Source organism: Symphalangus syndactylus, chromosome 11 (genome assembly GCF_028878055.3).
Source record: "Symphalangus syndactylus isolate Jambi chromosome 11, NHGRI_mSymSyn1-v2.1_pri, whole genome shotgun sequence".
Taxonomy (NCBI): Eukaryota; Metazoa; Chordata; class Mammalia; order Primates; family Hylobatidae; genus Symphalangus; species Symphalangus syndactylus.
In genome coordinates, this window is record NC_072433.2 from 20,698,067 (window position 1) to 20,725,200 (window position 27,134).

The 27,134-nt window shown below is 49.6% G+C and overlaps 1 protein-coding gene across 2 annotated transcripts in view; it reads left to right on the forward strand.

Moving 5' to 3' along the window:
* Window positions 1-858: 858 nt before the first annotated feature.
* The window catches only part of CALB2 (calbindin 2), a 33,153-nt gene continuing 6,877 nt past the window's right edge, over window positions 859-27,134 (forward strand). The window contains exons 1-8 of one of the 2 annotated variants that reach the window (XM_055232633.2): window positions 859-1,022; window positions 14,013-14,089; window positions 16,582-16,671; window positions 19,429-19,509; window positions 24,834-24,890; window positions 25,521-25,598; window positions 26,125-26,180; window positions 26,500-26,539. In XM_055232633.2, coding sequence (XP_055088608.1) covers window positions 929-1,022; window positions 14,013-14,089; window positions 16,582-16,671; window positions 19,429-19,509; window positions 24,834-24,890; window positions 25,521-25,598; window positions 26,125-26,180; window positions 26,500-26,539 — 573 coding nt within the window. In that variant the 5' untranslated portion in view covers window positions 859-928. The remainder of the gene's footprint in view (window positions 1,023-14,012; window positions 14,090-16,581; window positions 16,672-19,428; window positions 19,510-24,833; window positions 24,891-25,520; window positions 25,599-26,124; window positions 26,181-26,499; window positions 26,540-27,134) is intronic. The other variant, XM_063611710.1, reaches the window with a different exon arrangement.

Here is a 27,134-nt window from a genome sequence, read left to right on the forward strand (position 1 = left end):
AGCAGGCACATTCCCACGATGTCCCTAGGTGGGCGTGGTTAAGACCTGGTACCGGTTGATCTAGTTCTGCCACCCCCTGGCCAAATGTCTAAAAGCCCCCCAGAGCATGGCCAGGGTGAAGCAGGTACCAGGGGTGGAGGGAGGCTCTGAGGGGACGGATATACTAGGACCCAAACAGACAGTGGAAGCCCCCCACCCCCACCCCCACGCCGCTTCCATCGGAATCCTCCCGGGGCACTGCTGATTCCAGCCGCTCCCCACTAAAGCCTTGAGAACTCTTGGCGGCTCTGCGAGACTGGGCCCCATGAAAGAGCCACGTGCGGCGTGCAAAGAGTGCTGAGTTCAAATTCTAGCCCTGCCACTAATTTGCTGGAACAATCACTTAATCATCTTAAGTCGCAAGTACCCTTATCAGAAAAGTGGTCCCTGCTCTTCCTGCTGTGGAAGGATCAGGAGAGAGGAGGCACGACAGAGACCTAGTGAACTCCAAAGCCCGAGTGCTAAATATGTGTCAAATTTGTGTTAGTATTATTATTAGTGTTGTTACTACTGTTATTATTATTATTGCTACTGCCAGCAATAATAAGTGGTGGATGTACTCAAGACGGTCGGGAGGGAAGGCAAGGGCAGCCTCTCCCTCGTTTTCACCGAAAAGCCTCCGGGTGTCCCTGGCCCGGCGCCGAGGGGTCTCAGCGCAGAAGTAAAGGCCCCATAGGAGTTCGGGCCGAGCCTCTCGCGCCGCCGCCCCCGCCGCGCCGCGCCCTGGCCCGATTCCCTGAGCGCGCGCGCCCCCTGCTGGCGGCCTGGAGCGGGCGCAGGCTCCAGAGCGTATATAAGGGCAGCGTGGCGCACAGCCCCAGCGCGAGTGCCAGAGCCCAGCCGGCGCGGAGCGGGAGCGGTGCAGGCTGAGGTCTCCGAGCGGTTCGCCATGGCTGGCCCGCAGCAGCAGCCCCCTTACCTGCACCTGGCCGAGCTGACGGCGTCCCAGTTCCTGGAAATATGGAAGCACTTTGACGCAGACGGTCAGTAAACCTCCCAACTTCTGTGCCCACTGGCACCCAGGGGACCTGCGGTGAAGGGGGCAGGGGGCGGCGCTGAATGTGGGCAGGTGTACGTTTGCCCTCAGGAGGTGGTCTGGTCGTAGAGCCTGCTGGGATAGGGGTCCCGGGTTTGGGAGACATCCGGCTGCGCTGGGCACAACTGTCAGCAACTTTCTCCCCTAACATAGATGACCCAGAGCCCACCTGCATTTGCACCTTTATTCTGAGCAAGTGGGAGCTTTCTCAGGGAGGTGGCCTGGGCTGAGAAGGCCTCCAGGTTCCCCCTGCTATCTCCCCCACCTCCCCTGCCTTCAGCTGCTCCAGCCACAGGTCTCAGAAGCCCACTCATTTTTTTCCTCCTCTTCCCTTTTTGTTGAATGCTAGGTTAGCCCCCTTACCCTGCTGGAGGCTGGGATAAATTAGGGGATCCTGAAGGGAAACTCGGCGTCCCCAGCTTGATTGACTGGGAGCAGGAGTGGAAAATGGCATTAGGGGCCCTGAACACCCCCCGGCTTCCTTTGTCCATTTTCCAGCCACCATGGGCATGTGGGTTTCCCAACACAGCAGCAGTGGGTGTGGTGGGGGCAGCGTTGGGGCGCCAGTCCTAGACCTGTTCCTTCATAGTGATAATCCTGGGTGCTTTTGGTGACTTCATCTCTGGGTAGGGGGAGGCACCACCCTAAGTACCTCAGTGACCAACCCTCTGCTCTGTGTGGTCTTGACACTGACTCACCCAAAAAGCCAGGGCCAGACTGAATGACCTTTGGAGGTAGCCCCCAGCACTGGGATTCCAGAGTCTGTGGTGGTCTGACTCAGGCATAAAGGGTGGTCCCCCTTTAGAGGCTTTTGATATCACTACAGACTCTGTTTCTGTTCACTTCAAAAAAATAAGTGATCTGATTTCCCTCTCTACGCACAGACCTGGCTAAGATGAGCATCCAAAATGTCCTGGCATCTGAGGCATTTTGTGGTGTCTGTAGCTACCCTCCCCTGGGGTAGCTAATGGCTCCTGGAGGGGCTGACCCCAAAGGGAGGCCAGCGGGAAAGGCTAAGACAGATACTGTCTCCAGAACACAAGTTCTTAACCACTGCGCTGCACAGCCCCCCCAGGGGGCCAGGCTCAGCCCTGTGGGCTCTGACACCTGTCATTCAGGCCCCTGTCCCAGATCTGTGTGGGGTGACAGGGAGTTTATCCTGGGGCCTGAGAGCAAGGAGGATGGAAAACAGAGGGGCATCAGGTGTGCCTCACTCCATTCTTCCCTCCTCCCTTCCTCAACTTGGCGGGGTGTGGAGGTGGTTGAACAGAGATCCTCTGCCCAGAGTGCTATGGGGAGGCAGGGGTTAATGTCTGGGGATGCTAATAGGTGAAATTTTGTTTCCTTGGAGCCAACTGAGAAAGCTGGAGGGGTAGGGGACTAAGCATTTGAATACCTGAGTTAGGACTGTGATCTGCCTATGAATTACTGATGGGGGTGGGTAGATTGTTAAATCTGTAAAATGGGGCTAAGGAGGGGTTGTATTTCCAATCCCCAGCTCCTACCAAAAAATTCCCTTGGTACAAAGAGCTCTCCTAAGAGAAGTGCAGCCTTTTAGTATTCCAGATGACATGCACATTCCCTAAGGAGGCTCCTGCCGGTTTATCTGCACCAGAGACTTGTGTGATTCAAGGAAAGTTACCAAGCAGCCAAGGTTACACCACTGGCTTCCTGGTAGATGAGTCAGCTATAAACAGAGGATTCTACAGTTCTACTTTCCCCCATTCTCAGAGGGACAACCAAGAGCACCGTCCATAACCACGCAGATCCTTACGTTTATCTGAGACGTTGTACTTAAGCACAATTGCACCTTCTCAAGGTGTGAGACTGCTGGGCAGACCATGACTCCCCTTATACAGATGACGAAACAGACACAGGGGTTGACTTTTCCGAGGTCATGGAGCAAGTTACTGGTGGGGCTGGTTCCTGGCCAGTGTTTATTCCCCCACTCTGGTTCCTGAACACCTGCTTGGTTTGGAAAAGGGTTTTTTTCCATGTTGAGAGGTATAAGTCTCCCTCCCATTCCCCCAAAGTAAAGAACCCAACCCACCTTTGGGGGTGATGGGCAGTTTCGTGTATCCCAAAATGGGGTCCTTGGCTTGGCTAGAGTATAGTTAAGCTACCACCAAACCCAAGATCTTCAAAGCCTCCCAAAACCATTGTGCCTCTGGCTCGCTCCTGCTCCGGGGTGAAGGGGGAGCTTGATGCTTGCACCTTCTTCCTTGTCCATCAGGCTTCCACTGCCATCTCTACATCACAGCCTCAGGGAAGTCCCAAGGAAAGGCCATGGACCCGACAGAGAAGGAGGGCACTGAGGATTAAAATACCAGAGATGAGAGAGAGGTGACTTAGGAAAATACATATACAGCCAAACTGGAATTCCACAAAAGGATCCAGAATTAGGCTTTGGGTGACCTTCCTCCCCTCCTGAACACCCAAAGGCTGCAGGTGAGCCCAACACCACAGTGCCTGAGGCACTCCAGCCCTGTTTAGGCCTCTCTCCTACCAATTCCGATTTCAACATGGGGTTTCTTCCCAATTCTAAGAGTGCCCCCCACCACTCACAATCTTAAAAATGCCTGAGAGAACTCTCCCTTGCAGCTCTCCAGGTCCCTGGAGTGGGCTCACTGAAGCCCAATTAACCACAGCCCCCAGAGAGTGGGAGCCACCTCCCCACCCCTTCTGGATGCTGGCTGGTAGTAAACAGAGACAAAGAGACCTTAGGAGGCAGCTGAATCCCAACGAGAGGGAGGATGGGGGCAGGAGGACCCTTAGCCCATTCCAAAACAGAAAAAGCCACCATCACTCTAAAGAGTTGGGTTATTTTCAAAATTCTTATTAGCTTTGTGGTAGAGAAAGGAAGAAGCGTATGTTTGGAGAGTGAGAAACTAGGACTCAAAGAGGCAAAATTCTTTTCACAAGATCACACAGCAAAGCAGGAAGAGGTGAAGGGGGAACCAGGAGTCTGGTCTCCTAGTCCGCAATACCACTCCACCAACTCTGCCTCAGCAGTCAGCCAAGGGCATGCATTTGGGAGGGTTCCAACGTTGTCTCTCAAAGGCTGAGGTAGGGAAGATGACAGCCAAGCCCACCCAATGACCCTGGTGGGGTCTAGGGCTCTTCCACACATCACCTCCATGCTCCGAGTGGCCCTGACATGGCCTTACGTATCTGAGTCCATTGCTCTGTTGCTTCCTGGACACTTCTGTATCAGGAACTTTCCCCCTCTAAAGGATCCAGGTGGCTGAGGGATGCCCAGTTCAGAGTTCACACTGTCCTTTATTTGTGGTTCTGATTAGACAGGCCACCCGGCTCCTATTTTACTGACCATCTGCGAGCAGCAAAGTTGTGGCTCCAAAGAGAAATGCCTTAGCTTTTGCTACCCCTTTGAAAGCAACTAAGAATGTAAAGATAAGATGAGTTATCTTCCAGGGGCAAGCGGACATTCATGGGGCCAAGTTGAACATCCTACTCCCTTCCAAGAATCCAGCCTACATAGATATACTCGTATGTGCGCAGAAAGTTATATGAAGAAACATGTCTATTACAGTGTTCTTTGGAAATACTAACAATTTTGGTGGGTGGGGGGGAATGTGCTTCACTGGGGGAAAGAAAAATAAATATAGTTACCTCTATGATGGAGTATGATAGAGTGAAGTGAAGCTTTTGTAGTGACATGGAAAAATGTCCAAAATGTATTATTAAGATATTGTTGAAAACTGTAGCAGAACACTATTATGATATGAGCCCATTTTTATTACGAATGATGTATGTATGTTGCAGGATATTTAGAAAAAGGCAACTGAATAATAGCGGCTCTCTCTGAAGAGTAGATGGGCCAAATGAAAGGGGATTTTCTTTCACTTTCTAAGTTAATTTCCGTAGCACTTGAAAATTTTACAAGAGCATCTATTTCCTGTGTAGTCAGCAAAACAATAAAGATATAAGAAGGGAGGCCAGGCACAGTGGCTCAGGCCTATAATCCCAGCACCTTGGGAGGCCGAGGCAGGAAGATCACTTGAAGCCGGGAGTTTGAGACCAGCTTGCACAATACAGTGAGACAGCCCCCCACACTACAAATTTAAAAATTAGCCAGTGTGGTGGCGCACACCCGTAGTCCTAGCTACTTGACGGGCTGAGGCAGGAAGATGGCTTGAGCCCAGGAAGTCCAAGGCTGCAGTGAGCTATGATTGCACCACTGCACTCTAGCCTGGGCAACAGAGCCAGACCCTATCTTTAAAAACATAACTAACTAAATAAATAAAGATATAAGAAGAAAACAATGTGATAGACACCTTTTCTTCCCTTGTAAGAAATATGTATGTGTCTCCAGGTGGGGGATCTACCTAGACTCTTCTGGGCTTCTGTCCACCTCCAAGTGGCCCAGGTGACGTAGGGGGTGCTCAAAGCCTCTCACAGGGACTGAGCCCTGTTCCTTATCTATGTGCACCCTGAGGATTTTGAAAATAACAACAGAGGCCACAAAAGGCTGAGGATGGCTCTGCGCAGGCTCCCATCTTCGCCCTCTGAAACCCAGTGACCTGGCAGAAGTCGTCTCCAAGCCCACCCAACACTGAGGACCACTCAGGGCCAGACTGCAGTGCCCAGGCAGGCTCTTCCAGAGCACGGGTCACTGCTCATTTGTTTGTCCCTGGTTTAGGGAATGGGGAGGAAATTCAGAACAGCAGCACCTCTCAGAGATGAACGGGAACCTGGGCCACTGGCCTCGGGCGGCTGCATGAGAGGTCCTGCAGTACCAAAGTGAAAGACACGCTGAAATAGGGTCACAAAATATGTGATGTATATTAAGTGTTTATATAAATGACACAACAGTTACAATGCTATAAGGTAATCATAGGAGTTATCAAAACGATTGGGTCTTGGCCCATTAAAATCAACAGGGTCTGACACTGGGAACCAAGATTAAAGTTGTCAGAGGGCAGCTTTCTCTGAACCCTGTTAGTAAACCTCTGGGGGTCTGTATACCTCTCAGCTGGGCATGGCGTGATGTCAGGATATGAGGCTGTCAGGGAACAGCCGCCTGACCCATCTGGGGTAGGCCCTGGAAAATGTCCCCACCCCGCCTCTGCTCCCACCCCCAGCTCCCCGGTTGTTTCATTAACAGCGTCCATGGGTTGTGGAGTGTCCACGTGCAGCAGCTCTACGCTGGGTACCTCCAGGTGGGCTCTTGCCTGCTATGGCTCTGCTTCTCAGACTCGGATTGCACCAGCCAGCAGCGGGGAGCAGCTGGTCTGTGAAGAGTTGGGGCTCCCGGGGGAGCCCGCCTAAGGGACCCATTTCACAAACAAGATGCCAGCCCTGCATTGCCAGGGCAGCTACCAGCCCAGCCGGGCCGGCTGTCCCTGCCCTGCTCAGCTTGTGTATTCCCCTCCAGACTTCAGCAGCTTTACCAGCCAAGCCCCTGAGGGAGGTTTCCAGGGCTAAGGAGACCCCTCAGGGAAATCAATTCCAAAACCAAAGGAGCCAGAATTAATAGAGCAGGCCTGAGGCTCTTCAAGAACAGTGCCTCTCCAGCCCCAGCCCGCCGACGGATTGCATCCCAGGCCCTCCTTTGCCAAGCCGGCCCATCTGGGGCCTCTGGCTTCAGCCCTCCCCCTGTCCTTGTTGGCTCTCCACTATCTCCCCTCTCACCCAATCTGCCCTATCCTTCTGGCCTCCCTCATGCCTGGGACTTAGCCCAGCATTAGGCTGCCAGATGTCCACAGGTTCAGGGGACCCAGCCCAGCTCCAGAGCCACGGGTCCAAAGCAGCACAGCCCAGAAACACAGATTGAAATTCAAGTGCCCAAGCATTCAGCTGGTGGCTGGTAGCTCTTCACTCTGGGGCTTATTCTTTTTTCCAGAAGCCACTGGAAGAAGCGTGTGTGTGTGTGTGTGTGTGTGTGTGTGTGTGTGTGTGTGTGTGTGTGTCAGAGAGAGAGAGAGAGAGAGAAAGAGAAGCCAGGACAAATGCAGATATGGACAGACATTTTCCCTGGGACAAATAGAAGGAGGCCAGGACCTCTGTCAGCTATGGCTGAATCTCCTTCCCCCTCCAATTCCTCCTTTCTAAGATGGGGTTGATAACTGCTTACCTGGCAGGATCGTAAAGAACAGATGAAGTGGGAAGCAGAAAGCTCTTTGTGAAGGGTGTGCACCATGCAAAGCAGGATTAATACTGGGGCAGAACCTGGGGAAGCCAATTTCTTACCCCAAAGGGTAGGATTCGACTGTCCCAGAGGGTGCTCCAGATGGAGGTTAGAGGACTGTTTGCCTCCAATAAATCTGAACTCCAGATAGACCGACAAGTGGCCTGGCCGCCTGGATGCCTTCTGGTGCAGCTTAACGAGGAAATTCAGAAGGTGCGAACCTTCCCTCCTTTGACCTCTCTAATCTATGGACCGCGAGTGCTACACAGACTGGTGCACTAGAAGTGACTGGACACAACATCATGAGTGTGCTAGAGGGCTGGTTAGAACACAGGCTTCTGCGCCCCATCCCCAGAGACTCCGATTCTGTAGGTCCTCGGTCAGTCCTTAGAATTTGCATTTCTAAGAAGCCCCCAAGTGACATTCATGTGTCTGGCCTAAACCAAAATTTGAAAACCACTGAGCCAGTGCGTCTCAGATTTTAGCATATTGATGAATCACCAAGACAGTGTGATCAATAGATTGTTCGGCAGCATCCCCCAGAGAAAGAGATTCAGTAGGTCCAAGGTGGGCCTGGGATTCTGCATTCCTAACAAGCACCCAGGTAGTTCCAATGCTACTGGTCCACAGACTGCACTTTGAACAGCACGCCCTTATGCTCCAATCTTACTGAATTAGAATCTCCACTTTAATAAGATCCCTGGGTACTTTTTATGTACCCTAAGGTTTGAGACATGCTGCTCTGAAGCAATTCCGAGCCTTGACTGTTCTGAGCTTTAGAATCACCTGCAGAGCTTTGAAAACATCCCCTTTCCCCATCCATTAAATCAGAAATTCTGGGGATAGGGCCAAGGCAACAATGTTGTTCTCAAATATTCCCAGGTGATCCTAATACACAGCCTCAACTGAGAACCAGTATTCTTTTTTCTTTCTTTTTTCTTTTTTTCCCTCTCTCTCTCTCTCTTTTTTTTTTTTTTTTTGAGAGAGAGAGTCTCGCTTTGTCACCCAGGCTGGAGTACAGTGGCACAATCTCACCTCACTGCAACCTCCACCTCCTGGGTTCAAGCAATTCTCATGCCTCAGCCTCCCAAGTAGCTGGGACTATAGGCACATACCACCACACCCAGCTGATTTTTGTATTTTTAGTAGAGATGGGGTTTCGCCATTTTGGCCAGGCTGGTCTTGAACTCCTGGCCTCAAGCAATCCACCCACCTCAGCCTCCCAAAGTGCTGGGATTACAGGTGTAAGCCACCACACCTGGCTTGAGAACCAGTATTCTAAGGAAAGCAGTGGTGCTGGAACTCTTCAGGCTAATGGGTTTTCATCTATAAACTGATTTAGAGAAACTTAAGAGGAGGGAGTATAAATGGAAGGCAATATTTGTTCCTTCCATTTATGTGAGATTTTACATCTTCCAGAGTGTTTCCACAACATTACCTTGTACGGCTCTCACCATAGCTCTGTAGAGAGGGCATAAATAGTTATGCCCATTTTAGAGATAAAGAAACTGAGGCTCAGAGAGATTGACTTGCCCAACGTCACATGGACAGTCATAGAGCAGGCGGTAGAATTATTAATATTATTCCTCTTACTCAGGTACCTCTTACCTGTTCAACTCCTAGAAAATCTGAGTGTACATGGCTCAGGGAGAACAAAAGTATCCCTGAGGTCTCTTTTCACTGAGGGGTGAAGCCTCCTCTAGGCATGGCTTCCCAAGTGTCTGTGGTCAGATGAAAGGTAAAGAAGTATTGTCTCACATTAAATTGGGGGAAACTGAGGCACGATAGTGGTGAAGAATGGTAGCAAGAGTAGAATAAGGAAGGATGCAGGGTCCCTGGCTCTCACTTCGGCTCTGCTCCCTCATGTTCACAGGATGTGGTTTGATGAGAGGTTAGAAGTGACGGTTGCCATGGTAACCACGTCTTTATCGCTGCCCATACGCATGAGCCTTGCTTGGTGACCAGTCACCCCACCCGCTGCAACAGGGTCATAGAAACAGCAGACCATTCACTCAGTGCCGATGTCCTCCTAGAAGGGTGTCCACCAGCCCCTCCTCTACCCCAGCCTCCAGCGATAAGGGCCTCCTGGAGATGGATGGGGAATTGCTTTGAGGGAAGCCAGAGCAGCGAAGGCCATTTTCCATCCACAGTTGAGGGCTGGGTGTGGAGCGTCTATTCTGGGCCCTGCAGCGCCACCTGCCAATCTCTTCTCTGTTCCTCACTGTCTGCCATCAGCTGCCTGTCTGCCTGCCTCTCCCAGGCTGACCATTGATGCTCTTGGGAAATGGGCCCACGTCTAAAACTTGGTGATAGCTCCCTGAGTACCAGGCACAAAGTGGAACTGTGGCTCAGTTCAAAAACATCAAGGCTCATTGCATTGAACCACATTTCTGCCTTTTGTTGAGGTGCCCAGAGGGAGGTGGTGGAATTCCTAGTGTGGGGAGGGGGCTTCCTCCTGCCCCGGGAACCTCCTGCTGCCTGTGCTGCACAAGCTGAATTCAGGGAGGCAGCTTCTCTCCACAGGGCTGCCCTTCTAGCTCCTGGACCCCTTTCCCTGCCTCCAGTTTTCCTCCTTCCTTTCTCTGCCTCCTTCCCAGAGGCTGAGGCTTCTTGGGAAGTCTTCCCTGCTCGTCCTTTCCAAGAAGCCCTGGAAGTCGATCTCTACTCTATGACACCATCATTCCTTCATTGCTCTCGACGCTGGAAACACCATGTTTAAATTCATTTCCTTGCTTATTGTCTGTCCCCTGCCCCACCCACACCTCATTACAGCATAAGCCCCACCATGGCAGGACCTAGCTGGCCTTTGCACCTCCAGTGCCTGCACAATGCAGATGCTCAGTAAAGGTTCCTCCAATGGCCTAGGCACGGTGGCTCATGCCTATAATCCCAGCACTTTGGGAGGCCAAGACAGGTGGAGGAGTTAAAGACCAGCCTGGGCAACATGGCAAACCCTGTCTCTACCAAAAACAAACAAACAAAAAATTATTCAGGCATATGCCTGTCGTCCAAGCTACTTGGGAGGCTGAGGTGGGAGGATGGCTTGAACCCAGGACATTAGGCTGCAGTGAGCTGTGATCCAGCCACTACACTCCAACCTGAGTGACAGAGCAGACCCTGTCTAAAATAAAATAAAATTAAATTAAATTAAATTTAAAAATTCCTTGAATGAATGAATGAATGAGTGAATTAAGCCTGGATCAGAAATTAGGACACCCTGGCTGTGTGGTCCTGAGCAAGTTGCTTGCCTTCTCTGTCCTGTGCCTCAGCGTCTTCTGTCACCAGAAGAGGATTCTACTCCGCCATGCCCGTGTGTCTGGAAAGATTATGTGTGGGTTCATTTCCCCCCACAGCAACCCACATAGGCCTTACCCATAGTGAGGGCTCAAATTATCTGCTGGAGCAAAGAAAGAAGGCAAACGCACTTTGAAAAGTTAAAGACATTCCACTGACCTTCAGAACTTTCCTGCTGGGTGAGGCACTGGCTGCTTGTCTGAGTTTCTTGAGGTTGTTAAACCTCCTTCAAATCTTTCTAGAAAAAAAGATGGAGTAAAAATAAACACTTATTCTTTCTAAGTCCCAGAAAAACTCCAAGGAAAAGGTGGCCCCTAGAGATCTGTACTTTTCTTCTTTGGGTTCAGATCGTTCAGTGGGGTGGGGCTCCGTGCTAGCCTTGCCTACTCTAGCCTCCCTCTGCGCCCCTAAATCTTTCCAACCTAAAGAAAGCAGCCCAGGGCCAAGGTGTTTGCAGCACGGGTGGGAGGCACAAACAGTGGCCATAATGGCAGTGTCCACCGGCATGTTTGAGGCTCACTGCAGGCCAGCGCTGCGAGTGTATTATTATCCTCTTTAAGCTTCGTGGCAGCTGCATGAGGAGGGTGCTATCATTGTCCCCATTTCATAGGAGAAGAAACTGAGGTTCACAGAGGTGGTGTCCTCTAATCTGGGTACAGCAGAGGGAGGAGAAGAACCAGGTGTCGGTGCCTCAGCAAGAAAGGCCAATCACTCTGCCGACCCCCTAAATGGCAGGTGAAGGGGCCAGAGAAGAAATGGCAGAACATTGAGGACCTGGTGCAAAACAGGGTTCCACAGAGGGATGAGGGACCCTGTTCAGAGAGCTAAGTGGAGGCGGCTCTTGGAAACACACCATGCTGCTCTGCGGGCTTCCCCCACCCAGTTCCTTTCAGCCACCTCCCGATACACTCATGAAACAGACACACACTCACTCCTGTGTCTGCCCAGCCCTGGCTCCTGTGGCCTCTGCTTCACTAAACCATGCCACACACTCGTGGTGCCAGCTATGAGCTCCCACCTCCTGCCCTAGCCTCGGGCTTCTGGAATGCAGATGCACCCAGGGCTGAGCTCAGCTTTCCACCTCCCCGTCTGACTCTACAAAGCCTCCGAGGAGAAGAATGTGACTTTACCTTCTCAGTCACGAAGAAATTGTACCTCAGCGATAGGAGAATAGCCAGATTGCTGCAGGGAGTAACCAGGAAGAGAAAAATTATTCATTCTTCCAACTCAGAGCATCATCAACTAGACGAATGTCTTTTTGCCTAGAAAGCCCATCTCCCTCTCCCTCACTCCCCTACTTTAGCCGGCCTCACAGGAACCACACTCTTCTGAAATTCCAGTTCTCCTAAGAAGCTTTACAAACATCCTAGAAGGAAGATAACCACCCCATCCTAGGATAAAAGGGAACTCAAGTCTCACTCTGCCAGCCCATTACAATCACGTCTTTTTCCTGCAGACAAAAATACGTAATTTATCTCATGTGATTCTTGCCATACAATATTTATTGTGGCATATTCTTCACTCGAGAGTGCCTCTAAGTTTATTCAGAATTTAAATTCTCAGGGGGCCCTAGGAGGAGAGGCTGAGAAAAGCCTCCCCGCCGCAACCCCTCACAGAGGCCAGGGTAAATGCTCCTTTCTTTTCTCTGTTGCGTTTGTAATTCCATTTGCCCTTGGTGAAAGCTACCACCTCCCTTCCCATTCGAGTTGAATCTCCTCTACGGGAATCTTGCTCAATGGCTTTAGATCAAATTTGGAACTTGACGTTAGGTCAGTGGGTTTCAAACTTTGCTGCACAGGAAATCACCTGGGAGTGTAAAAAAAAAAAAAAGGAAAAAAAAATCATGGTGCTTAGTTCACACCCCAGACAAATTGCATCAGAAAGTCTAGAGGTGGGGGCCAGATATCCATATTTTTTTTAAGATCCCTGGGTGCCAGTTACCTGTAGTCCCAGCTACTTGGGAGGCTGAGGCAGGAGGATCACTTGAGCCCAGGAGTTTGGGGCTGTAGTATGTTATGATCACGCTTATGAATAGTGCTGAACTCTAGCCTGGGCAACACAGCAAGACCCTGTCTCAAAAAAAGGAAAAATCCCCAGGAGATTCTTTGCCACAGCAAAGTCTGGGAGGCACGGCCTGAGCCCTGCCTGATTTCCCACCCACAGATGCCTCCTTCCCCATCACAGCACTGACCAGTGACCCTGACCATGCATTCAGCTCAGTCCTGGTCTCTAGACCATCCGGGCTCAAGGTATGAGAGCCTAAAGGACCTCTCACTACTTACGTCATCTCGCAAGTCAGGCTGTGACCTCGGGACCTGGTTCTGATCACTGGACTTTTCCCACAGATTCATTCCCACCTTAGGCACGGGTTCTGGTAATGGAACTCAGTAATAACATTTATGCTGCACTCATAATGACTAGAGGATGGGCTTTCCATACAAAATCCTGTTTAATTATAATAACCCACTTTGCAGATGAGATGGGTTCAATAACTGTCTCAAAGTCACACTGTTGGTAAGTACAGCAGAACCAGGCTTTAAATCTGTATCCGCAGGCCTCAGAGCCTCCTCTCTTCATTACCAGGTGGGATGCCTCTCCTACCTTTGATCCCCGTGACCAAGTCTCAGGTGGGGTGGGGAGTGGGAGGTGTCATCCCATAGGACAGATGCCCTGTGGTTCTCTCTTTTCTGGGCCCTTCTGTTTTTGTTTCCTAGGACTGTCATAGCAAGGCACCACAAACTGGGTGACTTAACACAACAGAAATGTATTCTCTCACATTTCCAGAGGCTAGAAGTGTGAAATCAATGCGTCGGCAGGCTCTGCTGGAGCTCTGAGGGCGAATCTGCTCCCTGCCTCCCTCCTGGCTTCTAGTGGTTGCTGGCAGCCCACGGTGTTCCTTGGCTTGTACACACATCACACCTGGCCTCTGCCTCCATCTTCACGTGGTCTCCTTCCTGGGTCTCTGTGTCTCCACGAGGCCTTCTTATAAGGACACCAGCCACTGGATTTAGGGCCCACCACAATCCAGTATGACTCATCTTCACTAATGACATCTGCAATGACCCTGTTTCCAAATAAGGTCCCATTCTGGGGGAGCACTCCAACCCACTACACCTTCTGAACCCCAGGGACCCCAGTTCTGCCTCTGACCAGGGCCTGCCACTTGCTGATGACCTGTCACACCTCCGCCACCTCGTGCTTGCCCAGACATTAAGGACAGATTCGGAAGCTGCCAGCTTCTGCTCTCCTCTGTCCTCTCGGACCTTGTGCTAGTTCCTCCCAGTATTATCTAGCTGCTGAATGTACGTTGTTCATCTTGGATCTCTAGGTGCAAATGCCCTGAGGGCTGGACCCACACCCCTAGCTCCACTGGCCTAGACACCTGCCTGTGGGCCAGCTTGGAGAAGACATTCTCCACAAGGCCCCAGACATGCCCACCCCATGCCCCCCTTACTATTTAGTGCTGAGATTGATTTTTTCTCTCTCTCTTTACAGGAAATGGGTATATTGAAGGTAAGGAGCTAGAAAACTTTTTCCAAGAGCTGGAGAAGGCAAGAAAAGGCTCTGGCATGGTAAGCCCAGCCCGTCTCCCATTGTTTGGGATTTTCCTGACCTATGCCTTTGAGCATGCTGTGTCCCAGTTATGTATGCCATGAGCAGGCTTCATATCGCTGGTCTTGACACAGCATTTTATTTGTAAGGATGAAAAATAGACTATCCCCTAAGAGTACCCCATCTGAATATCCTTGGGTGTCTCGGATTGAAGGGTATTCATGAGTGGACACCAGGGGTTGATGAACCCTCCTGCAAAGCTGCAAAGCTTTATGTCTGTGTATGCATCTATTAATATATATGTAGTATTTTTTTTCCCTAGGGACAGAGTCCATAGCTTCCCTAAGGTGCTTAGGGGTCATTATTCCAGATTGGATGCCCAGGAGGTTTCAAGTGCCCTGATTCTAGACCAGAGTTTCTCAGCCTCAGCACTGTTGGCATTTGAGGCTGAATAATTTGTTGTGGGGGCTGCCCTGTGCATTGTAGGAGTTTAGCAGCATCCCTAGATCTACCCATGAGATGCCACTATCATCCTCCTTCAAGCTGTGACAATCAAAAATGTCTCCAAACATTGCCAAATGTCCCTTTGGTGGGAGACTGGGGGCAGAATCGTCCTCAGAAGAGAACCCCTGTTCTAGACCAACACGGGCTAGAATCCCCAGCAAGGAACTAGAGGAAAATTGAGGATTGCTCTCAGCCAGTATCTGAACCAGACGGCACTGGCTGGCCTCATTCGTAGTGGTGTCACGACCTTCTGAGCCTGCCCAAAGTGACTCCAGATCACATCCCAGTCCCTTAGTGACAGGAATGTTGCTTTCTCTGGTGCCAACATGGCACTATTGAGTTTGCTAAAGCCTTTTGGGGGAGGTATTTGAAATACTGCAAAGCTCAGGTGATTGGAACTAGTCTGCTGTGATTCCCGTGTCTGGTTCTGGAGTACATGGAGTCAGCCCCACACCTTCCCATCAGCTCCCTCGGGTCCTCTGGAGGCATCTCTCCTCTCCCCTGCTGCGTGTCTGTTGGCCAATCCAGTTTATTTGCAGCTCTTCAGGGAGCAGTTTGGGAGATGAGTCACAAATCCGCCGGTGAGCTCCTGGTTCAAAGCTCGGCAGAGTGCCCCAATGAGAAGGAGGTCAAAGTGATGGGCTTAAAGGGTTGGAGGCGATTCATGGGTTTGTTTATCAACAGTTCTCCCATCAACTCCTCGGATAATGAAGCCTGGATCACAGAAAGCATGGGCTTCAGAACTGACCCTGGGATCACGGGCTAGTCAGAGAAATGTGTTTTTATGAAGTGCTTTGCATCTAAAATCCTTCTCTTAGTCATTCTCTTCCTCAGATGTCATCTGGGTAATTTTCAAGTCTGTCAACAATCCCAACTGATGTCATCCAGGACTGGTTCTCAGAGCAGCTGTTATATGGTAGAAAGAATATTGGCCTTGGAAGCAAAAGCCATGAGTTCAAATTCTGGCTATACTCACTGGGTGCCCTCTAGAGAAGTCATCCCGGCCTCCATTAGTGTGTCAAATGGAAGGGCTACTAACTTCACAGGAGCTACTGTTGTGACAAGTGCCTGGGATCAGACTGTGTACCTTTGTAAATATAAACAAATACTGATAAACAAATAAATATTGACAAATTGATACTAATTCCAAAAGTGAAAAGCAATCAGAGGGATTCAGGAGACTCTCAGAAGTGGTAGGATTTCCCTTGGCCCAATCCCGGGGAGCACACAATTCACGTGGAAGTCATCAGCTGAGTGACGCAGAAACATCATCCCTGCAAGGTGGGCTCATCATTGATTAGGGAGAAGGAAGAGCTCCCTAATGCAAATAATTAATCAGCACTATCTCAAATCAGGGGAAGGTTCGAGAGCTTCAAGTCTATATTTAAGATAGGCAGCTGGGGGCTTGAAGGAATGTTTTAAGTTCTTTGCTTTCTAGTAGTCAGAATAATTGGGTGGACTATTTAAATTACCCTTTGGCTACATGATGACCTCCTCCTCATGTTCCTCCTGGCATGAAAATCAAGAGTGAAAATATTGTGGAATTGCCAGTTAGTCTTTAAAGAAGAAAATGAGCAATCCACCTTGCTGTAATGAAGTGCTTAGAACCTACTGGGGGCACTGGATTAAGTTCAGTTTGATTACAACCTGCTTCAGTAAAATGTTGAGGCCTTAGTTCTCACATCTGAGTGATGGGAACAAGTCCAAACCCTTTCTACAGAGTTGTAGCTTAATCCATCTCAAAGGCAGCAGGGCATATTTGATTACGTGCCACAGCATGGCCATGTGTCCTTTGAAATTTATATGACTGAGCCTTGAAGAAGAGATGACTTGATTTGGAGGGGACTTGGAAAGGAAAACAACACAGCTTTGATCAATCAGAGCATCAGCACAACTTGGTTCTGCTTCCACTTACCCAGGATGCAAATGATTTCCAAGCTTCCTGCTCTGAGATCATGGTTCACATGAGATACAGCAGCAAAAATCAGCCCCCTTTGTCTTTCCACAGATGTCAAAGAGTGACAACTTTGGAGAAAAGATGAAGGAGTTCATGCAGAAGTATGACAAAAACTCAGATGGGAAAATCGAGATGGCAGAGGTGAGCCCTGCCTCGCTGGTTAAGAGCTGTGTGGGAGGGGCCCTGGGTCCCTGTGCCTCTCCCAGGCATGAGCATCCTGCTGAGGATTGGAGTGAGATGGGGGCCTCAAAGCTCCTGCACCTCCAGCACTTGGGCTGACCAAAGAGAACAGCAGGGACTTTTCTTGTGTGTCACCCAAGGAAGGAGGAAGCGACAAACAATGACCAAAGATAGGGGTGGAGACCTTAAATGCCCACAGGGGCCAACAGGTATTGTAACCGAGTGTCAAGCCCAGCTGAAGACACTAGGGAGGCTGAAGACAGGTGAACAGGAGACTCCATGCCCCACCTAAAGGCATCCAAAGGCATAATTTTTAAAAGTTATATACATAATTTACACACATATAATATATACATTTATAATTCACCTCAGTAATTTACATATATAAACATATAATTTGCACATAACATAATTTACACATATCCATATATCCATATATACATTCATATATGCACACGTATATATGCATACACACACTCACACATAGTCATATACAGGTGCATGTCAAACACCTCAGGTAATCAGTGACCACAGTCAAGGGCTCAAGAGTGCTGGCTGGACTCCATGGCCCATGTCTGTAATCTCAGCACTTTGGGAGGCTGAGGCAGAGGACCCTTGAGGTCAGGAGTTTGAGACCAGCCTGGGAAATATAACAAGACCCCATCTTTACAAAACATATAAATAAATAAATAAATAAGAATGATGATGGTGGCACTGGCATTAGGGCACAGCTCCACCCAGGGTATATTGTTGGGATACTGCCTTAGATGGGGTGCCTGAGACAGAGATTTGAGTGGAAGTGGCTTACTGAGGCAGAACTCTCCAGAGAAGGGCAGCAGGAAAAGGCAGGGGATAGTGCTGTGCGAGGATGCGGTCTCAACTGGAGCCTCGCCTTGGCTGGGCTTATAGGGACTCTGGAGTGTGGACTGTGCCACAGAGTGGGTCCCACCTTGAGGCAAGGGGGCTGGTCTGTTGTACCCCTGTGTCAATCAGTCATTGGATGCAGGCTGCCCCTCTTTGGGCTAGGAGGGGACCTGTGGAACTTCCCCAGCGGGGCAGCTCTGGTCTGGCTGAGGGCAGTTCTCGTGCAGGGGCAGGGCTGAGCTGTTAGCAGTCTGACTTCATAGCAGCTGAGGGGTGGCCACCAGCCTAGATATAGAGGAGCAGGGAGAGGCACCAAGAGTGGCCACTTTAGATGCCCATGCTGATTCAAGGGGGCTTAAACCAAGCAGACTTTTTCTCTAAAAATACAGATTAAGGTAAGTGTGTTAGGGTTTGTGGGCCATCCGGTCTCTGCCACAGCTCTTCAGCTCTGCCACTGTAGCACAAAAGCAGCCACGGGTGGTATGTCAATGAGTGGGTGTGGCCACGTCTTATAAAAGTTTACAAACAACTCCTGGGCCATACTTGGCCTGAGGGCCATAGCTTACCATGAGAGGCTTCTAACAGAAAGGCCAGGGGTAGGGTTGGTTCCAGGTGGAAGCCAGGGCTCCTGCTCTGCCTCCCTGCAGTTCTCTTGGTTCTGTTCTCTGCCCTCAAAATACCTTCATCCTCAGGCTGCTAGCAAGATGGCTGCCACAGCGTCAGGCATCACATCCACATACACCCACATGCATCCACATACACCCACATACAACCACATGCATCCACATTCAACCACATACATCCACATGCACCCACATACATCCACATGCAATCACATACACCCACATACATCCACATCCAATCACATATACCCACATACAGCCACACACACCCACATACATTCACATACAACCACATGCAGCCACATACAACCACATCCATCCACATACAACCACCTGCACCCACATACACCCACAAACATCCACATGCATCCACATACAACCACATGCCCCCACATACAACCACATCCAACTACATACATCCACATACCATATACAACCACTGTCCAGGTGCAGAAAGGGCCCCTCTTAAGTGCAAGGAAATGTTCCCAGAAGTACCCACGGCAGCCCTTCCTGGACATTTCATTGGTCAAAACTGGGTCACACACCTATCTGTAAGCCAATCACTGGCAAGGAGAATGGGAGGCTCACACTTCACCAATGTAGACTCATCAGGATTGGCCTGTGACACAAGCGTTCCAGGAGCAAAAAAGGGGGCAAGGACGGATGGGTAGGCAGCCAGCAGTGCTTACTGTAAGACGGTACCTGCATTTTTCAAAAATCGAATTGTTGCAGTATCAATTTACATACAATAACTGCATCTACTTGAAGTGTAAAATTCCTTGAGTTTAGATTTTAGGCCATGAAATCGCCACCCCAACAAAGATATAGCCTTTCTATTACCCCCCTAAAAGGTTCCTCTAGCCTGGTGCAGCCCCTCTTACCCCAGGCAACCACCCATCTACTTAGATTAGTTTGCATTTTTCAGAATTTTACATACATGGAATCATCTATTAAGTATTCTTTTGAGTCTGGGTACTTGCATTTTAAAGTAGCACCACTTTTTCCCCCTCCAATTGCTCATCCCCTAAGGGTGGGACGACTCAAAAGCACTTCTCCGAACATCTTTCTTTCCCTTTGAAAGACTGCCGGCACCCGTTCTCAAGGAAGGAAGCAAAATGCAATTCCCACACTGCCCTGCCACTGGCCCTTTCCATCCTTCTTAGGGGAAAGTCTGCTCTGCTCCCTGGCAAGTCCCTCCTTAACGTTAGTGTCGCTCTCTGTATCTTCACAGCTGGCGCAGATCCTGCCAACCGAAGAGAACTTCCTTCTGTGCTTCAGGCAGCACGTGGGCTCCAGCGCCGAGTTTATGGAGGTAAGGCCAAGGCACCACCTTCTTATTAAGCAATGGGACCTGCCTTCCTCCTGTGTTCAGAGCCAGGCCCACCTTCCTGCCTGGTAATGGTCCCTGGGAGATGCTAAACCCCTTAGAGCTCTGCTACTCAAAGTGTGATCGTGGACCGGCAGCATCAGTATCACCTGGGTGCCTGTTGGAAAAGGAGAAAGGGGCCAGGAGTGGTGGCTCGCGCCTGTAATCCCAGCACTTTGGGAGGCCGAGGCAGGCAGATCACGTGAGGTCAGGAGTTTGAGACCAGCCTGGCCAACATGGCAAAACCCCATCTCTACCACAATACAAAAAAGTTAGCCTGGCGTGGTGGCGGGCACCTGTAATCCCAGCTATTCGGGAAGCTGAGGCAGGAGAATCACTTGAACCCGGGAGGCGGAGGTTGCAGTGATCCGAGATAGCACCACTGCACTCTCAGCTTGGGTGACAGAGAGAGACTCCGTTTCAAAAAAAGAAAGAAAGAAAGGGAGAAAGGCCTGTAATCCCTACTCAAGGAGGCTAAGGCGGGAGGATCTTTTGAGGCCAGGGTTTCAAGACCAGCCTGGGCAACATAGTGAGATCTTGTCTCTACAAAAATAAAAAGCTACCATAGTGAACAGGAATTAAAAAAAAAAAAAAAAAAAAGATAAAAAACTTAGTGGGATGTGGTGGTGCACACCTGTAGTCCCAGCTTCTCAGGAAGACTAAGGCAGGAAGATCAGGAGTTCAAGGCTGAAGATCACACCACTGCCCTCCAGGCTGGGCCACAGAGCAAGACCCTATCTCAAAGAAAAAACAAAAACAAAAAAAAATGTAGACAGACTCCCTGATCCAGTGAATCTGAAGCTCCATTTTAACAAGATCCCCAGATGATGCGTATGCACATTAAAATGTAGGGAATAAGATGAGAAGTAAGCTTGGGTCAAGTACGCTTGGGAAATACTGTGTACGTGCATCTCTCATTTGGGGATCTGTTGTGGTCATTTGCATATTACAGGCTCTGAGAAATCAAGCAATAAAGAAAACTGTGCCGCCCAGTTTGGCTCCAGGATCTCATGCCACTCAATAATAATGTTGTGTCTCTCGAAGTCAGAGTTCCAAGAAGCAGGCTAGGGAAGGATGGACTTATGTACAATTCTATAGCTAGAAAAGTCCAGTGAGGATTCCAGTTTTTGGTATCTTCCATGTTTCATCTTTGTCTATGATAAGGTTTTGGTTTTCCCTTTTAAAATGAGCATTCCTGGCTGGGCACTGTGCCCCACTCCTGTAATCCCAGCACTTTGGGAGGCCAAGGCAGGTGGATCAGTTGAGGTCAGGAGTTTGAGGCCAGCCTGGGCAACATGAAAAACCCCATCTTTACTACAAATGCAAAAATTAGCTGGGCATGGTGGTGCATGCCTGTAATCTCAGCTACTCAGGAGGCTGAGGCAGGAGAATCGATTGAACCAGGCAGGCAGAGGTTACAGTGAGCCAAGATCGTGCCACTGCACTCCAGCCTAGGTGACAAAGACTCTGTCTCATAAATAAATAAATAAATATATAAATATATAAAATTAGCATTCCCCTCTTGGCAATATAATTTCCTTGAGATCTTCATGTAAAATATGATGTTCAAATTCATGTCTCTTAATATTCACCTGATAAATTGAACCATATGAAATTGCTGATATTTAACGATTTTTTACTTACAAAAAGTGGAAATTCTGTGTGGTTCAACCAAATATATTACTAATCCTGATGTCCAGCAAAATACCAATTATTTCTTGCTCTCTTTCTGGGACTCTGCACTCTAACCATTCAGCATATGCATCCCTCAGAGTGAAATTCAACCCATACCCACCTCACAATCTGCCTGCTCTGATAAATAATGCCTGGCCTTCAACGTGACTCTCTTTGCCGTTCATCGGGGTTAAATCCATTTCCAGCCACCGGTAATCCCCTCTCCGTGATCTACTGCCTGTAACAACTGGAGAGCTGGCCCGGAAGCCTGCGTGGCAGCAAGCTCCCCTCCTGGGCAGACAGTCAGTGAGAAAGAACCAGTTCTCACGGTGGAAGAGTCATTTTTTAAGTGACAGCTTGCCTGAGCATCAGAGATGGATTTAATTTTATGGTGCTTTAAAAGATTTTTCTCCAGTTTTTTCAAGATGGCAAGATTCCACAAGCTGATAATTGACATTCTGGCTTCTGTTCTTAGTCCTTCTCTAGCCTGCCTGGGAGAAAAAAAGTTCTGCATATCCTTATAACTTGTCAGGGTGTTGCTTTTGTATCAAGTTTTCCAACTATAGAAAAGGGAGCATTATGCCTGACTCCTTTGCTGATAGAGAGACAGCCAAAAATTGGCCTCTATTCCACCTCTGGTCTGGAAACAGGGATGGTAGCAGCTTGTAGGGGGACAGGGATGCTTACAGAGGAGCTAAAAGCATCTCCCCGGACCCTTTTCTCTTTCTCTTTCTCAAAATCATTAGTGGCTTCTCTCTGTGCAGCTGACAGGATTTCTTTTTTTTTTTGAGACAGAGTCTCGCTCTGTTGCCCAGGCTGGAGTGCAGTGGCGCGATCTAGGCTCACTGCAAGCTCCGCCTCCCAGGTTCACGCCATTCTCCTGCCTCAGCCTCTCCGAGTAGCTGGGACTACAGGCACTCGCCACCACGCCCGGCTAATTTTTTTGTATTTTTAGTAGAGACGGGCTTTCACCGTGATCTCGATCTCCTGACCTCGTGATCCGCCCGCCTCGGCCTCCCAAAGTGCTGGGATTACAAGTGTTAGCCACCACGTCCGGCCAGAATTTCTTTCTTTTCTTTTCTTTTCTTTCTTTCTTTTTCTTTCTTTCTTTCTTGTCTTCTTGTCTTTCTTTTTTTCTTTTTTTTTTTTTTTTTTTTGAGATAGAGTTTCACTCTTGTTGCCCAGGCTGGAGTGCAATGGCACGATCTTGGCTCATCGTGACCTCCACCTCCCAGGTTCAAGCAATTCTCCTGCCTCAGCCTTCCAAGGAGCTGGGATTATAGGCATGCACCACCATGCCCGGCTAATTTTGTATTTTTAGTAGAGACAGGGTTTCTCCATGCTGGTCAGGCTGGTCTCAAACTCCTGACCTCAGGTGGTCTGCCCACCTCAGCCTCCCAAAGTGCCGGGATTACAGGCATGAGCCACCATGCCCAGCCTCAGGATTTCATATTCTTACATGCATTTGTCCTTCTAAGCCCCAGCATAACTGCAGAGGAGACATGCCCGCCAAGGTTTCGGGGCCCCCACCCTCCCACAGTACCGTCCCACTGTCCCCTCCTGGGGTCTGTTCCATTTGTTCCATTTTTACCAGCCAGAAGCCTGAAATGGTCTCTCAGTAGCCCTGAAAGGCTTGTGCTCTCAGGTAGTTCCCATCCCAGCACTCAGCACAACTTCTAATTTTAGTGATGCCTCAGGATTTCTTTGAGATTTCACAAAGCCCAGGTCTCTTGAACTCTTTTCCTTGAATGAGAAGAGAAAGGATGCACTGATGATGATGAGCACAAGTGCTGGATGGGGATAGGAGGCACGTGGGGGAGCCCAGAGCTGGCGTCCTGTGGGGGTGCATGGTCGGGAGTGGACCCGCTGGTAAGATGGCTTGGGAAAGCAGCCGCTGGTGCTTTGCTCTGTGCAGGGACTGGGGTTCCTTCAGGTTATTGCCCTTTTAGGCAACTTGGAGGGGCTGTCTTCCTCTTCTCAGTAAAGACTCAACTTAGACGAACTAAACTGTAATGCACTAAGTGCCTGCGAGTTGTTGGTGAAGTCATATTTGGAAATCCTCACATATCTTTCAGTGCCTTTTCAAGGGCAGACTTTCTGGCCACGGGAAGGAGTATTTCAAAGAGTCTAAGGCATTTTTCTGCAGAGAAAAGACACTCTTGTAATCAAATACCATAGACCTGAGTTGCATATAGTACAAATCTACCCTTTTCTTGGGATTTGCTCCTGTCTTGTGACTAAAAAAAAAAAAAATCAGGACCAAAATTTCTGAGCCCTGTCACCATGAAAATTACATAACCTTGTTTGCTTGTGTTTAAAAAGAGACATTTTCTGTAAAATATAACTAAACTCTAAATGTCCATAAACTCTAACACTCCTGACAATAAAGGGGCACATGCGGTGGAGAAGTGGGGGAGGCAGGGAATAAGCTGTAGGAAAAGGATTAGTGGTTGCTGGCTCTCAGAAAATCAAGTGTTGCTGGTCTTCAGGTGTGCAGTTTGGAGCTGGGGGGAAAAGGGAAGAAACGTCAGGGGAACAAAACTTGAAAGAAAATCTGGGAGAGCCAGGCATGGTGGCTCATGCCTGTAATCCCAACACTATGGGGGGCTGAGGTAGGAGGATCACTTGAACTCAGGAGTTTGGAGATCAGTCTGGGCAACATAGTGAGACCCCATCTCTACAAAAAAATAAAAAATTAGCTGGGTGTGGTGGTGCACACCTGTAGTCCCAGGCACTTGGGGGGTTAAGCTGGGAGGATCACTTGAGCTTGGGAGGTAGAGGCTACAGTAAGCTCTGGATGCCATTGCACCACAGCCTGGGTGACAGAGTGAGATCCTGTCACAAAAAAGAGGAATAAGAAGAAGGAGGAGGAGGAGGAGGAGGAGGAGGAGGAGAGGAGGGAGGAGAGGGAGGGGGAGGAAGAAAGAGAAAGAAAGAAAAAGGAAAGAAAGAAAGAAAGAAAAGAAAAGAAAGAAAGGAGGAAAGGACAGAAGGAAGAAAGGAAGAAAGAGGGAGGGAGGGAGGGAGGAAGGAAGGAAGGAAGGAAGGAAGGAAGGAAGGAAAAAAGAAAAAAATCTTAGAGATATGTGGCGCCAAATAGACCAAAGATTTAGGGGAACATGGTTCTCCGGGCATCTTTGCCACAGATGTGGGCAGTCCCCGCCCCTGCACCACTGCCCCTCCTGTGGCTTTCCCTCGTTTCCACCAGATGACGTGGTAAAAGGCAGGGATGTCAGAGCAGTTGTATACAGGACCATTGAATGAGTTATTTATTGCTGTATAATAAACTACCCCTAAAACTTAGCAGCCTGAAGCAACAAACGTTGATTACATCCCACTTTCTATGGTCAGGAATTTGGAAACACCTTAGCTGCGTGGTTCTGGCTCAGGAGCTCATGAGATCACCGTCGAGGTACTTCCTCTCATTTCCTTATCTGTGACCTTGAAGGGTCTGGACTACATCATCTCCATGTCTCCTTCCCATTCCAATATTCTTGAAGATCAAGACCCTGGCTGGCCCATTAAAGGGGAATGGAAGGGAGGCAGGTAGATTTTGATACGTCTTTGCAAAGAGGTTGACATTCCCGTTGTTGCAGGCTTGGCGGAAGTACGACACAGACAGGAGTGGCTACATCGAAGCCAATGAGCTCAAGGTAGGATGGGCCTTGGGGAGGGTGTGAGGCCAGAGTGGCGGTGGGCTTAAGGTGCCTGGGGAGGGAGGAGATGTTGGATGAGGGGCATGGGTTTGTGGGCTGTTTAGGAATACTCAGACCTGGCACTGAACTGTTGGACTTGTTTAGAGAAGTCAGGGAAAATCAGTTACATAGAGCTGCCAGGCTGTAGATTTCAACCAAACCCAGCTCTTCTGCACCTCCATGCTCGGGACAGGCGTCCTCCAGGCAATTCCAGAAGATTGGCCTCTGGCTCCTAGGTCCACCTCCAAATTCCTCTGGCTATCACCCAGTGATTCCCCAGGCACTGCTTAGCTCCATATACTGGGCTCCCAAAGAGGCAGAGCCAATCTCGAGCACCTATTCTGTGGGGCGGGGATGCACCACCAGTTAGTAAAGCCTTTAAAGTCACTCCCCAAGAGTTAAGAATTATGAGGGCCCTGAGTCATAGAACTGGTAGACCTGAAACACACACACACACACACACACACACACACACACACACACACACACACACACATATTGAGAGACTGTCTGAATGAGCAAGTAAGGAAATGAATGAGGGACTGAATGCACAAGTCAGGAGTACTAAACAGGCCTTTTGTGTTGCAGGGATTCCTGTCAGACCTGCTGAAGAAGGCGAACCGGCCGTACAATGAGGCCAAGCTCCAGGAATACACCCAAACCATAGTGAGTGGACAGAAGTGTCCCTCTCCCCCAGGGTGCAGGACTTGGGCCCCAAGCCACTGGGGCTCTGGTGTGCAGGGTCTCTTGTTTGCTCATTCTTCAGGCCCAGGGAAGTGATTCACAGTGGCAGCTGGCAAAAAGGGATGCTAGTTTGTGGCTTCACACACCCTTTGAGGTCCTGGGTGTGAGCTGACTCGTGGGCCAATGTCAGTGTCTGTCTCCATGGCAACCTCTGCAGCTCCAGGAGAGGATGATCTTGGAGAGAGTGGGCCTTTAGTGCCGGCCTGCTGTGCCCTAGCTGCCCCTGTCCCTAAGGAGGGGAGAGATGAGCAGCGAATGAGTCCCTGTGGTCCTCCCAGGGGACCCCCGTGACTGATTTAGGCCATGTTGGTCCTTGGCCCCTACGGACCTCAGAGGAAGCATGAGCACATGTCACCTGTCCTCCTTCCCATCCTCTCCAGTAGAAGGGGATGTCAGGTCAGAGAAATTCACAGCAAATAACCCAGACACCTCTTTCTGTCCCCAACAGCTACGGATGTTTGACTTGAACGGGGATGGCAAATTGGGCCTCTCAGAGATGTCCCGGTAAGCACCTCACCCCTGGGGTCACTGATACCGACTCCCGCAGGTCGTTCCTGTGCTGTCATCTGTCTCTGAGATCCATTGGTGGGAAAGTGACAGGTGCAGGTATCAAGAAGCTCAAGACAAAGCGAGATAGAATTGTGACCGTCAACACCTCACCTTGTCTGTCTCCCTCGTTTTTGAACTTCCCACTGATTCCTTATTATGTGTGAAGTGCTCAGAAATCATTTCTGTAACTGCAGGCGCCGCCTCTGCCTTTCCCTCTCCCGCTTGCCCTTGCCTGTGCAGTCTGCTCATCTCTGCTCTAACATTTTCTCCCCAGACTCTTGCCTGTCCAGGAAAACTTCCTGCTTAAATTTCAGGTAAAACTTTGCTTTCCTTCCTTCCCCCTTCCCTCATCCCTCTGAGCCTGGCCCTGCACCCTCCTTCCCCCAACACACCACACACTACACACTACATACACCCACACACACCACACACACACACAACACACCACACACACAACACACACAGATCACACACACAACACACACACAGACCACACACACCACACGCACAACACACGCAGACCACACACACTACACATCACACACACACACCCCATACACAGACCACACACACCACACACACAACACATGCAGACCACACACACAACATACACATCACACACACACACCCCACACACATACACAGAGACATCACACACACCACACACACAACACACGCAGACCACACACACAACATACACATCACACACACACACCCCACACACATACACAGACATCACACACATCACACATGCACACAAATACACAGACACATCACACACCACACAGAGACCGTACACACACACATCACACACACACCACACACACAGACCATATACCACACACAAACACACAGACCACACACCACACACAGACAACACACCACACACATACACAGACACCTCACACA